The sequence below is a fragment of the Capsicum annuum genome, chromosome 8 (genome assembly GCF_002878395.1).
Source record: "Capsicum annuum cultivar UCD-10X-F1 chromosome 8, UCD10Xv1.1, whole genome shotgun sequence".
Lineage (NCBI taxonomy): Eukaryota > Viridiplantae > Streptophyta > Magnoliopsida > Solanales > Solanaceae > Capsicum > Capsicum annuum.
Genome location: NC_061118.1, coordinates 164,530,359 through 164,544,438, shown reverse-complemented (window position 1 = coordinate 164,544,438; position 14,080 = coordinate 164,530,359). Strand labels below are relative to the sequence as shown.

The window sequence follows — 14,080 nt, the reverse complement described above, 5'->3', positions numbered from 1 at the left end:
ACATTTTGTAGGTTACCCTTTCGTGATGATGTATAAAGTCATATACATAGCCAGAGAAAAAAGAACTTAAAACTGTGTAACGTCTGAAATTAACCTGAACATCAAAGTTCATTTTCAGCGGAAAATTCACCAATTGTCTCTATCAGTTTATTGGAGGCTGCTTTCAGAATTTATTTTAATTTTTCTGAATAAATTTGTTTGTAGGTGTGTGTATATATGTCACTGTACTAACATAAGACATGTTAATATTTGATTGCTTATATTAAACAATTGCCAACTTTTCTATGTTGCTTGGTTGACCATTAATCACATGGTTATCCATTTTTCTAACTCTTTCATGGGCTAGTGTCTTAGATTGTACAAAAGATGGGGTAAACTTTACAAATAACCAATTTTCAATCCCTGTAAATTTAATCGAAAAACATTCATTTTCATGAAGTTTCATATTCCACTAGTGCAACAACTAGGTATTGTCATTTGAAACTTCATAACAGTGACTATTTTACAAAGCATGTCCGAAAATAGGTGTTATTTCTACCTTCAAAAAGAGCAATTATAGCCTTTTTTTTTTTCTTTCCTCCTTGAGAAATTTTCTTTTACTTCTGGTAGAAATGGACTTCAGATGATCCTGCTTAAAAGCTATACACCAAATCCAACATTCAGAAACACACTTTAGCTAATTAGCAGCCCAAAATAGTTCCAAGTTAAATTGGGTTTATTTTGCAGTTCCAACAAGACGGTTACTATTAATCGAGGAAAACAACTGTTTTTCAATCAGATGTCAGATTGCGAACACAACAACTTCAGGCAAGTTAGATAGATCCAGGATACTCCTAACAAAAACTAAAACCTACAGTAATATTCATGCAGTAACCCACCGCGGAAGACATAAAATATCATTCGCCAACACTTTCATGTTCTAGTGTAAACCCTGCTTCCCATATCACACAGTAAGCACCTCTACAACAGAAGCACTCGTGACGAAAAGATGAGCAATTTTTACATGATTGCATGCACCAACTTAAATTTATGGTGATACAATTCAATCCCATATTACAGCTGCAAATCCCACCACAGACTCTTTTATCCTGACCCTAACTGATGCCTAAAACATATTACAAGACCCTCAAACATACATAAAATTAAACGACAATCCTACGATGTCTTTATTATCCACTGTATATAACAAAAGTAAGAATTTACCTTCAACAGAAGGCAATTGAATGTGCCACTTCATCCAACTTCTCAGAAGAATAATTACTGACAATATTTTTCAGTTGCAATGTGAGCTTGGCAACATTTGGACTTCATTTTGGATATCTGGTGGCACGCCCACGCTCTATTTCAAGCACGTTCATCGCTTACGTGATTTGGGACTTCGTTTTGGCTGTCCAGCGGCATATATTGTGCCATAATAGCCCTGATCTCTGAATCCATGTACGACTGAGGAGGTAATAGCAAAGGAATATTAGTGTGTATCCAAACAATCAAGCAATGTCCAGAAACAAGCGTCTTAGAGGAAGACTGGACAGGAAGCATGCATTGTCAAGTTTTGTGTTTCAGTATTCCAGCATTAGTAATAAACTAAGGACGTGATTAATTAAGTATCATCACATATGTATATGTTGAAATAGATAAACAAATATCTTCAACTAATTTCCTCTTTTATCCAACGGATAATGGAAGAACAACTCCGGGCCAGCTTGCGTGCGCACCTCGACTAATTCCAAGGAATAACTGCTGCCTCCCACCAGCAAAGATAATTTCTTTTATTCTTAATATACTACTAAGAGAGAAGCGGCGGGAGTGGGATTTAGTGTCAAGAGTAAATAGCAAATCAAGCAGTATTTAATAATAAGACAAATATATCTTTCCTAATTAAGAACTCCTCTTTCCTAGAGCTGGTTGAAGAACAAAAAGGACGGCTACTTCTCGGATATGGGTAAGCCATTTAATTTGAGCAAACTACCTTCCAATAGTAACTATTGAGGATACTCTGATCAATCAATTATCAATAAAAACTTCAGCAAGCAATGTAAAAGGTCATTTACTAACTTCACCAAGAGTTTCCTGGAAAAGGTCAAATACTGCAAAAAAGTTACTATCACCAATCAACAATATAAATCCAAATGAGTCCTAACTTACCCTCCATCTGTATTTGTAGACAAGATATGCACCACCACCAGCCATAGCCAATCCAATCAAAATAGCCCAAACAGCAGCCCATGCCGATTTGACTTCTTTAGCTCTCTTGCCTGCAGATGGAAGTTGTCCTAACCAATTCGTATCATCGATTCATAATAATGCACATTTCTGAATGAAGTTCGAACTATATAAACTTAGAAATGAAGTCTGGACCATATAAACTTACTTATGCAGGTATCATGGTCTCTGATGTACAGTAGGTCCCCACTGCAACTGCATTCATAACTGCCCCACGTATTTTTGCAGCTGCATTCAGGACATTGACATGCCTTCTTTTGTTTACATTCATCAATATCTATGAAGTGGAAACACATGAAAAAATGATAGAGGTTGAAAGTTGCAGTACCATAATAGAAAAGAAGCTACATCTTAGAATATCTCAGTTAGCATATGCAAATAGCTCATCTCATATAATGTTTGAGACATACCCAAGCAGTCCATCTGTATTATTAGCTTTTTTTTTTTTCCCACCAAAACCCCTCAGACATTTTTTTGCAAAAACTATACTAATGAGTATACTGAAAACTACACCTGTTCTACAATGCTTATTTCATAATTTTGAAAAACTTATCCTTATAAATTTCCCCTGAAACATAATTCTCCCTAACACAATAACTTCATCATGATGAAGTAAAATCGCTTACCTTCACAACTTTTAACACCATCGCCTTTAAACCCTGGAGGACAAGAGCATTTTCCCTCCTCGTCATCCTGTTAGAACATGCAGAGTTCAAATCTGAACCAATTTGAAAATAGGAAATGGAGATAAATATAAGAAAATGAAGTTCAAGAGATGATTAACCAACCACACAAGCAGAGTAAGTGTGACCATCTCGAGAGTCATGCCAACAGCCTCCATTGTTGAGTTTGCATCGCCCACGTCCACTTGCTGAAGATAGTTGAATTAGATTATTGAAGTCTCGAGATAATAACAAGAGAGAGAGACAGCAAAATTGCGACTTGAACAAAAAGAAACAGAAAAGACTGAGGAACGAAGCAACAGTAAGACAAATGACAGATACATTTCTCAAGTAATAGAGTATCATAAAGGATATCAGATGGATAAGAATCAGATATGAGATGTATTCAACTTCCGAGAACTAGATTTATTAGATCGTACTTTTCAGAAAATAAATCCGGCATGATGTGTTCTACTACCTTCTACATGATAGGAGCTCTTTGATGACAAAAAATACAACTCAACTGGGCGTCTCTATTTCTTTAATATATAAATAACTTAATTAAGGACAACTAATGGTAATAAGCATGTCTCTGTTTATACTCCTGATACAAACATTTCTGAAAAGCAGAAAGGGATATCAAGCAATTGATGTTACCCTTTCTGTTTCTTGAAAAACGCTTTCAGAAAATATACATCCTGATTTGAAGAAAAGAAAAGGATTCTTTTTTTTTTTCTTTTCTTTTCCAGTACCGCACACTAACTTCCGTTACATAAATGTTTCAGGAATATAAGATTTGCTCTCATGCATAATGAATATGTATAAATGTAAACAAAATATCACCTTGTGCAAATAAGAAAATTTAGCTTTGATCAGACAAAGGCTACAATTCAGCTGGTAATTTTTAATTTTTTTTTTTTTAAAATGAAATTTACTTGAGTAATAGATAGAAAGCCTTGTACACTTTTGGATAAGCTCGTCAGAAACACTACTAGCATGTAACAGTATCTAGTTATTGCCACTGGATAAATCTTTAATGATCATTCTGTAGGACACTAAGTTCATAAATTAACCTATATCACATAAAAAACCTTCCAATACAAACTCGTCGCACTGATACCAAAGTACAAAGGTAATACATATTTTCAGGAAAACATGTTTTCAGCCAAACATACTATCAAACTAAGAGAACGCAGAAAGAATACAGCAAGAATTTATCATGTCTTCTGGAAATTTTATTCATAACTACTTAAAATTATCAGCCTATAATTTGCAACATCATTTTTATCATGCAACAAAATCAGATGTTAGTACTTTCTGTTATATATAATAAACGGAATATTATCAGATTGTGAAGATAACTTCTATGGATAGATCATACACTAAAACCATTTGTTGTTTTTATACTTCAAAACTAACGAATATTGGCACAAAACATGTACCGTAATTAAAATAATGAATTTTTATTTTTCATGGAGAGCAGACATCATTACTTATAGAACTGACAAGATTCAATCACTTATTGTGAAAGATCAGAGGCGGATCCAGGATTTCAAACTTGTGGGTTCCAAATAAAAAACAGGGGCTTAAAAGAATTAAATGGAAAAAAATAAGCACCTCCACAGGGAATCGAACCCACGTTCAACTACCCAAGAGACACGCTGCAAAGGGGTTCCTTTCCTACCACTGAGCCATCCCTTGATTTATTTATGGGTTCCCACCTTTTAATATTTATACGTTTTGGCAATTTTTCTCATGTAATTATAAGCCTTACGGTAGCGGGTGTGGGTTCCCGGAAACCCACACCCGCTACCGTAGATCCGCCCCTGTGAAAGATATTTAGCCTTTACATTCTTTTTCCAATAACCAGTAGGTTTGATGAAATTAACCATATACAGGGATTTTCTTTCAGCTTTTCTCTAACAAACAAAGGTTTCACGAGTAACTGAAATAAGATTGTTACCATAGCCCTCCCAGCTGCTTCGCTGGGCAATCATTTTTACAAGTAACAATAATTGTAAGTGAGACCGAGTGGAGAGGATTCAATTATACTCACTTCTTTTTCACTACAGCTAATGATATGAATTAGTAAAATTTGTCTATCCCATCTGTGTGCTCAAATCTAGAAGTTGAAATCTCATATACGAAGTTGTAGCTAAAAAAGCATGAATAATCTAATCAGTTAATCTTTCTCTACACTGGATTGCATCCTCCTGCAACTGCTTATTTCATTTATTTATTCATTTATTTGTTCCGTGTGTGTTGTGAGGGTTGTTTACAGGAATAATTAAGCAGTGATATAAGATACAGCTTTAATGGTTCAGAGATACCAGGCTTAGCCATGAACAATATCCGCACAGGCTTAAGGCTAGATCAGCTTAATTCTGCCAACTTTGGACCATAGTAGTCTGGGTTAGTTTCAACCATCTTGTCGATACCCACAGTCATTTTCCATAACAAATATGTGATGCTTGTTTTCTTACGAAATTTATGTGGGTCTAAGTTGTACTTCATTTTAGCTATAATAGTTAAAAAGGGAACAGTCCTCAACGAACTCTGCAGGCACTAAACAATCTATCAAAGAGCGCCAATTCGCCAAATAATAAAACATTTACATGGAAAACATCAACTACACCTCGAGATATGAATTCAGGATATTTGCTTGGTAATCAACCCGGACTTCTGCTAACTGATGAATACTGCTCCCACCCGTTTAAATTTGTTTGGCTTAGTTTGACTCGGCATGGAGTTAAAGAAAATAAAGAAGACTTTTGTGGCCTTAAACTAAAGATGTGTGTGATGTACCAAAGTGCACTTTAAATTTTGTGGTCTTAAATATGTCATGTCGGATGTAAAGAGTTACTAAATATTGAAAGCGCCATTCTTTTTTATACGGACTAAAAAGGAAAGTAAGACAAACACATTAAAACGGAGGGAGTATCATCCTTGATGACAAGTTTGTTAAGACATTACTTAGATTTGATTCTATACATAAGAAAAAAGACAAAGTAATATACTCTTGCATGCTCAAAAAGCATATTCTTAGCATATTTACCTACTTGGTTATATGATCTAATAACATACAGATATACAATTATAGTAGTCGACTCTTGAATTTTAAGCACCTGGATCATTCATCATTGGCATAGCAAGTTCTGTTTAACAACTACATTAATAAAACCGACATCTAAAATGAATAGATGGACCAAAGGTGCTAGTTTACCTGTACAAGAGCTATAACCATCCCCTTTGAACTGCACACCATCAACCACAGGGCATTCACACACTCTACCACGAAATGTATCCTGTTCATACAAATTAAGAATTTATTAAGAAAATGAGATATAAAACAGGGAACATTACAAAAATTGATACAGAAAGTAAAAATTCCACAAGTCAATGCAAGAACCTTGCAGGCAGTGATATTAGCAGCCTTGTCGTGCCAACAGCCACCATTATTTTCCAGGCACTCATTTGTCTCCACATCTGTTATAAAAGAAAGAGCCATTATATGTTGTGGTTAAACAACTAGTTGAGATTTAGCTTTAAGAATAATGTGCACTCACCATCGCTCAAACAAACTGCAGGCTCAGTAGTCTCCTCAAAACCAGCACAAATAGCCTTTAAAACAGCACCCTTCTCCAATTTCCCTGAAGGAACAAGCATTAAGAAAGAAAATATAAAGGTTCTCAGTTGAAGACAGAAGTAAGTGAGTGCACTAACCTCGATATTGTCGATTGTTGACAACAAGAGTAGGTAATATGGTGACATCTCCTCTTGTTCCTTTTCCAATCTGCACAGGAATTCTATTTTTATAAGTGTTTGCACCCAGATAAATAGTTTTAACACTTTTAAAGAAAGATAAAGAGACTTGCTTGAGCATCCTGCTCTTCTTTCAGAACAGGGTTGTCCTCATCAGCATTAGGGTCTCCCATGCACTTCTCAATCTTTCTTGAGTCAAGACCTGCAGATGGAAATATTGACATTAATCTGTTCACTCATGATAATTGGAGGGTGTTGAGGGGAAGCAGTTATTACCTAAAGACTTGATAACACCATCCGCACATTCCTTGTTATATTTTTTCTCCTTCATGGGACACCGAATCTGAAAATCAGTCACATAATCCCACCAAACCCATGGCTTTTTTGTCTCATTGGCCACTTTAAAAACACACAACTGCCTCAAGTTCTCAATAACAACATCCTTCCCATCATATCCACTGCTAAAATCTTGTTCAGGATCAGGAGCACAATATCTTCCATGGTTGATACATTGAGACTTGCACTGTTTGCTTACAGTAAATGCCTGAGGGCAATACCAAGTAATATAATGTGGTGTGAATTGAGTATATCCACCTTTCTCAAGAATTTGTGCTGCACCCTTGAAATCTTTGACATATTTCATCAACATATCACATTTGAACCCACATTCATCATTGCTACTTGTCCAGAGCTCATACTCCACACGATCATCTGGGTGGGGCACCGATTCTCTCCAATCAAGATTCACATTAACCATTTCCCCTGAACTGACAGCTTTCTTCAACTTCTCTGCAAAACTTTTCTCAATAAGGGCAGACGGTATTGTTATGTTCTCAATATATTTTGCAGAAGAACCATCCGCTTCAGGCGAGTCCATGGTTATCAATCTTTCATCAACATCATCTGCAACTAGAACTGCAGCAGCGCCCGCATTTTGTGCATTCCAGACCTTCAGAGCGAAAAAGCAATCTACCAACGAGAAAAATAGTAACTCCCCATAACTTTCGATAATTTTACAAACAGCCTTTTTCTTAACATTAATGATCACATCAACTTTCTTTTTCAATCCCTGATTACTACTCAAAGTATCAGTGAACTATGACTCCTTTCGGGATCCAAATTACAACCCCAAATTTTGAAATAAAAATTAAAAATAAAAATTAGAAAGTTTGACATGGAAAGTGTTGAGGGATTCAAAATCAACTATGAGGGTGCCTATGCAATTCAGCCTAATTAAAAACTACATCCAAATTTATCAGCCACTGCTACGAAATACTAAAAAAAGCATTACAAATGACATGCCACTTACAAACAGTAAGAAAAACAATCGGATACTTCAGGAATTAAGCTATCAACTTCAAATATCATTAACTAACATTAGAAAAAACTACTGATACAATCCAAAAAATGAGAAAAGAAAATTTCCCCAAACTAACAAATATAACCTTAGCAGTGACAAGGACCTTTTAACAACAACAACAAACTACAGTCTCCTAATCAAACAAGCTGGGTTGACTATGTGAACCCTCAATATCCATTATACTCCATTTACAACCGTTCCAATCTAATACTCAATAAATTACCTTTTTTAATAACAAAAACAAACTAAAATCAATAAAGATTTACAATAACAATCCACAAAAGAGCTCAAGAAGCTGAACCAAAAGGCGAGTGCATACTAACAGAAGCACTACAAATGATATGCCAATTAGAAGCAGTACCAAAACCAATCAGGTACTTCAAGAGTTGAGCTATCAACTTCAAGTATCATTAACTAATATTAGCAAAAACTACTAATACAATCCAAAAAATGACAATAAAAATTTCCCCAAACTAACAAGAATAAAAACAACAATAAAAAACTACAACTATGCGTCATGATCAAACAAGTCAGCAATTATCCATTTACAACCATTCCAATCAAATACTCAATCAATAAAAACCAACAATAACATTCTGCAAAAAGCTCAATAAGATGAACCAAAAGTCGAGAACATGCAACATACCTCCGCGATCAACAAGAACAAAAGTGGGCATAGCACCGGACTTAGACTTAAAAGAAGTCCCAAAATCGTCAAAATTTCGACAGCCCTTTCGATTTTCTTTAGGATAAACAACAGTCCCCGGAAGACTGCCACCATATTGCGGAATCCCAAAGTTTCCAATTGCACTATCATAAGTGCCTTTAATATCATCAGGTGAAACGACCCTTAAGCTGTTTTTCTCCACAACAAAACGACATAGTACTGATTGGAATAGGCTAAGATAAAGAAACCCTAGAAAGATTGTAGCTTTTGAAACCCCCATTCTCATTCTTGAAAATCCAAGAAATGGAAGGAAGGAGAGGCAAACGGTATATGGGAAAAATCTTGAATTGTACTGATAATGGAGGAAACTTCTGGTTTTCTTGTTATCTTTGTGTTGAGTGTGTTGTTAAATCTGACTGATTGTCAAGCTAAGCTTTAATTTCAGTTTTTTTTTTTGATATTTTAGGCTTTAGATAAAAAATTTATTTAATTCTAACAGGTTACTATTTCAAGTCCTGAAACAGCCTTTTTCTAAAAATATAAAATGAGGATGCATATATTAAAATCTTATGATTCAGCCTCAAATCATGTGCATAGCTGAAATTTTAGAGTATGAGCAATCTTTTTTATATCTAGCTAAGCTAAAATTAGATCTAAATATAGTTATTAACTGTTTTTAAGTGACAATTATAGATTTTGAGCAAGTATTTATTGAAAATAGCTTCTTTCTCTTCGGCGTAGGATAAGATTTGTGTATACTTTATTTTTTCTGAATTAACTTTGTGTGAGTATTTACCATAAATAAATTTCTACCTTCGAGCTAGAAATAAGTTGTATTCATTTTATGAAATTACATTGAATGTGTTGTTATTGTTATTGTGAATTATAAATTACAGTGTATATTTATAGTTCATTTAATCATTGTTTAGAAAACTAATGGAATTTGATTACTCAGAATTAGAAGCTTAATAAAAAAATGGTACTTGACCATCTTAAAGCATCCCCATCCTCCACGGACCACGTGATAAATGCAGTAGTTTCTAAGAGGCCATGTTATGACGAAGCTTAACCAACCAACTAATTCCACGTAAACAAACTGTCAGTTTTCCATTTAATAACAACAATTGATAATATATAATAATAGTAATAGATAGTGAACGAATGGAAATATTTTAGTATTTGGGTAGGTGGTCTAATTTTTCCCCTAATACGAATTAATTATTGACCATAAAAAAAATAGTTCGATATACTAAAGTTATCTCTAAGCGCGGTATGTGGAGAAGGGACCATCATAAGATGCATTGTACTCTTATGTTGTATTTCTGTTATAGGCTGTTTCTAACTGTGTTGCTCGGACTCTTCAAAAATATCGACGGGTGTGTGTCGGATTTTCTAAAAATAGTGTATTTTTGAAGGATCCGACACGGGTGCGGTAATATTTTTGGAGAGTCCAAGCAACTTAGATTTTTAAGGCTTAAACGTGTGACCTCCTAATCACACAACAATAACTTTACCGGTTAGTCCAAGACTCCCTTTCACATTAATTATTGACCATGTTTCTGGTAATTTGCCATTTCTATCGTTAGTTGCATTCATTTCACATTTCCACTTTTTCAAAGGCATATATTGCTTCTATCTTCTCACTTATCTTTTCTTTTATAGGAGAGAAAAGTAAGGTAAATACTTTTAAATCATAATGAGTCTCGCACATAGAATCTGAACCTGTGACATATAACATTTTTTTAACTAATTTTTCATTACGCTCTATCTTTCCTCATATAAACGGACTCTGTTTGAATATTGTAGCTTCAATAATGTACCTCTTCACAATGAACATGAGCTAACATTTGGAATCTCAGTTATCGACGATGTAACGGAGCATTTTGCTACTTTCAAAAGCCATTGCAGTCCTCTCCACATGCTTCAGTAACATTCCATATATTTTGTTCCTTACTCTATGACATGCTTCTATTTCTGACTCTTCCAAATTTGAACCTTCTTTGCTTTCATTCACTTCCTTGTTGATCATCATATCTAACCAGTCATTTACTCTCTTGATTTTATACATCATTGCTGTTACTTGATTATCTGATACCATCAAAGACATTTTTCGTTCCAGTTCATTTACGTATGTCTCTATGTGTCCCAAAAACTTTTTTCTACACTCATCCTGCAACGAAGAAGCTAGGTGAGTAGCTGCATCGATAGTGCTGCCTTTGGTCCATTCAGGTTGCGCGTCGATGTTACATGGCAGTACAAGATCAGAAATGTCGTCAGTGTTCCTGTTATGATCAGTTTTAATGATGTCTGCGCCTTTTTGTTTGGTACCGTAACTTGGTATACTTGACTTCTTCAGTGTATTGGCGATGCTCCTAGTGCTGGCAATTGGATTGTGGGCAGTGGAGCATGGTGAAAGATCTAAAGCCACTGCTGATTTTATCCATGTAGCTGCATTTTTCTTTCTCTGTACTGCGATTGCCGCTGCTTCATTATCTGCATTCGTGCTACTTGAATCAGTTTCTTCTGTTCTAGTTGGACACATATTTGTTAGCGACTTCACTATTAGTCTTGTTTGAGCCATGTCATCTTGAAGATCCAAAAACGTATCAACACGAGCCTGTAGATCATCTTCTTCAGGCAAACGAAACTCTGAGAATTTGCTGTAAAAAGAGGATGTGTCAGCCAGCTTCTATATGTTAGGATTCGTAATGCAAGAGAACCATACAACAGAGAAAAAAAGAGGAGAGTAACAAAAGAAATGTACGTAAAATTCAGTGAACTTTAAAATAGAGCAAAAAATATCATGTCATGTCATGTCATGGAAACTGGTTTCTCTGTGTAAGCTGCTGTCTGATGCACATTTCAGTTCACGAATAAGAAGGGCAACAATTCAAATCTTTCATATCTTCCTAGTTAATAGTGACATATATCTAGTATATGTTTCTGAGTCTTGATATGATCTCTATCATATGCTTTAAAACTTTTCATAGTCAGATTACAGCTTGCCAAAATAGTCCTTGAATCACTGTGAGCAGATTTTTAAACAAAGCAGTTAGAGTTCATTTTTACATGCCAGACAGACCCTGTTGGATGGTCATTACGACAAATAAGGAGATTCAACGTGAAGAGGAAAGCTGTCAAGAATTGTAAGACTCATTTAGCAGAAAGGAGGGTTGAAAACAAAAAGTAATCACCTTAAGGAATTGAGCAACCTCTCAGCTACACAAGCTTCCTGCAAAGCCTCAGCAGCTGCAAACAAAGCAACGTCTCTTTGCTTTACAACCTCCTGCAGTGCAAGACAACATTGAGGGCAAAGTTATTGCTATGAATTTCTCAATAATGTCATTCAAGTTATGCGAATTAACTACACTTGAACTAAGTACCTTGCCAAGCTCCACCAAACTCGAGGGGAGTGAATCCCTTGAAATCCCAGTTTCTGCCCCTTGTCTGTCATATACTAGGCCTTTAATTGGATGAATTGCTTGTTCACAGTGTATCTTTGGCATACAATTCTTGCTCTTAGTTGAACTCTTGACTATCTTCTTAGCAGAATCAGCAACCCTTCTTCTTGATATCAAACTTGAATTGTCATCTGAGCTGTCGTATTTGACAGAACGAACAGGTGAAACCTGTCGATAGAAAAGATCAAGATTGAACATTTGGTGTAGTTAAAATGTATATCTAGTCGTCATGAACAACTTAAAGGGACCATCTATTTATTTCGCCTAATAATTAACATTTATCTACTAATTAGTACTGTCTCTTTTAAACATCTCCGCATAGAATTATCAAACTTCCATCTAAGCACATCAAAAAAAGATGAAACGTTGAAGAAACTAGAAAACTAGAGGGAACTTACAGTTGCACTACGACAACGTGGTGGTCTGATATTGTGTTTGACACCTGAAGAGTCAAAAATCTCATCAACTCCAAAACTCTTTAACTCATTCCAACTTTTCCTCTTAGAAGTCCATGTAGATGAAGAGAGGAAAGATACCGTGCTATCTGTATCGCTATCATTATCAACAGACATTCTCCTACTCCTACCAACTACCCTCAGACTATCATAATTTCTGCTCTCAACATCACATCTTTTAATTCCTGGGCGAGCTTTCGAAGCACTCAAGGACCTAAACTTCCCCTTAGGAGTACTTCCCTCAAATACATTAGTACTACTTTTTTTCCTAACCTCCTCTCCATCAGATGACTCTAAAGACAACCTTCGTAAACAGGATGATATATCCAAAATATTTTCTTCGGAAATGACACCCTTTTCAACTATAAAATCAGAATTCGATCCATCATGAACCTTTTCCAAATTTGGAACCGAACCAATTTCTTGAGGGGTTCCATCACACGAACGCCTACCAGGTAGAGGCGTAAAATCTTTGAGCAATGGAAATGGTTCTGCATCCTCCAATTTTTGTACGTAGATAAATTGTCCTAGTTTCAGTTTGTTACCTAAAATCAACTCATTTTGGTCTTGTGGCAATGTAACATAAATTGCGTGTGACGCATCTGAAATCTTGAGGTAAAATCCCCTGTTAGGCAAAAGATTACCTTCTTCAAGAACAGGCATTATGCTTCTGATTTGTAACAATGATGGTTTTCGATCTTCTATGATGGCATTTTCAGCCATTTTTGTTTCTTCAAGCAATCTTACAAGCACCCCAGATTTCAAACTTGCCATGATAAAGAAGCAACAAACTTTTCAGGAGAAATTACAAAAGAATTCTTGAAATTACAAGATGCAGATTACGAGAAGAGGGTGTTTTTCCTAGATAATGGGGATGAAAAAAAGAGGAAAATGGACAGCCAAAATCAAAATGACTCAAACAAAGTGAAATTTTCAAGTCAAATTAAGTTCCTTTGTTTGTCAAAAATATTATCCAGAATTTGTGGGATTCTTTGCAGAAATAACTTGAGGACCATATGATTTGAAAAGTAGTTAAAACGGTTACATGGATACTATTACTACATTCGTCCCAAAGTTAATATGGGTCAATTCACGGGTCTGCATGATCGATTCAGTTTGGTTTTATGTGTTATTGGTTCGGTTTTCGATTTTTAAATATGTAAAATCAATAACCAACCGATAAGATATTTTCGATTTTTGGTCCTTAACGGTTCGATTTTCGGTTTAACCAATAAGAAAATACTCATAAAATAAAAATAGTAACAATTAACATAAAAAAATAAAATCTAAGTTACTGCCAAAATCTTACGCAATACATTTTAGTTTACAAAAATCTTCAAACTTGAATTGAATGTTAGTTCGGAAAAAACTGAATCCTAATTGTTGGAAACTACTAAATGCTTCAAGTTTTCCAATACGATAATACCCGAGCTTTATATTGTATCTTTGTTGCCTTGAATAGATTAATACTTTGTGAATCACTGAATTGT

General features: G+C 35.2%; 2 protein-coding genes across 3 annotated transcripts; both read right to left on the bottom strand.

Moving 5' to 3' along the window:
• Positions 1 to 917: 917 nt before the first annotated feature.
• On the bottom strand, positions 918 to 9,296 carry LOC107840182 (vacuolar-sorting receptor 3). 2 transcript variants are annotated; one of them, XM_016683945.2, is made up of 12 exons: positions 8,654 to 9,296; positions 6,924 to 7,616; positions 6,761 to 6,849; positions 6,609 to 6,678; positions 6,452 to 6,535; positions 6,295 to 6,371; positions 6,109 to 6,190; positions 3,012 to 3,094; positions 2,850 to 2,916; positions 2,372 to 2,500; positions 2,146 to 2,255; positions 918 to 1,443 (listed from the first exon to the last, which is right to left on the bottom strand). In XM_016683945.2, the coding sequence occupies exons 1-12, from the start codon at positions 8,958 to 8,960 to the stop codon at positions 1,345 to 1,347; spliced, it is 1,890 nt and encodes a 629-aa protein (XP_016539431.1). In that variant the 5' UTR covers positions 8,961 to 9,296; the 3' UTR covers positions 918 to 1,344. The 2 variants fall into 2 exon arrangements, with proteins under 2 accessions (XP_016539431.1, XP_016539430.1); XM_016683944.2 differs by having other exon boundaries at positions 2,146 to 2,273; positions 8,654 to 9,199.
• A 1,011-nt stretch (positions 9,297 to 10,307) lies between these two features.
• On the bottom strand, positions 10,308 to 13,516 carry LOC107879945. Its single transcript, XM_016726866.2, has 4 exons — positions 12,534 to 13,516; positions 12,058 to 12,303; positions 11,869 to 11,960; positions 10,308 to 11,334 (listed from the first exon to the last, which is right to left on the bottom strand). The coding sequence occupies exons 1-4, from the start codon at positions 13,362 to 13,364 to the stop codon at positions 10,530 to 10,532; spliced, it is 1,974 nt and encodes a 657-aa protein (XP_016582352.1). The 5' UTR covers positions 13,365 to 13,516; the 3' UTR covers positions 10,308 to 10,529.
• Between the last annotated feature and the right edge of the window lie 564 nt (positions 13,517 to 14,080).

Bases quoted from the DNA above. Each gene is read 5' to 3' on its own strand.
- LOC107840182 (XM_016683944.2), bottom strand. From the start codon at position 8,960: ATGAGAATGGGGGTTTCAAAAGCTACAATCTTTCTAGGGTTTCTTTAT. The intron at 7,617-8,653 runs GTATGTTGCATG...TCTCGTTGGTAG, and splicing joins TGTTCTTGTTGATCGCGGAG to ATTGCTTTTTCGCTCTGAAG. The intron at 2,274-2,371 runs GTAAGTTTATAT...CGAATTGGTTAG, and splicing joins AGACCATGATACCTGCATAA to GACAACTTCCATCTGCAGGC.
- LOC107879945 (XM_016726866.2), bottom strand. From the start codon at position 13,364: ATGGCAAGTTTGAAATCTGGGGTGCTTGTAAGATTGCTTGAAGAAACA. The intron at 12,304-12,533 runs GTAAGTTCCCTC...TTCTATCGACAG, and splicing joins CACGTTGTCGTAGTGCAACT to GTTTCACCTGTTCGTTCTGT. The intron at 11,961-12,057 runs GTACTTAGTTCA...CTTGCACTGCAG, and splicing joins GTTTGGTGGAGCTTGGCAAG to GAGGTTGTAAAGCAAAGAGA.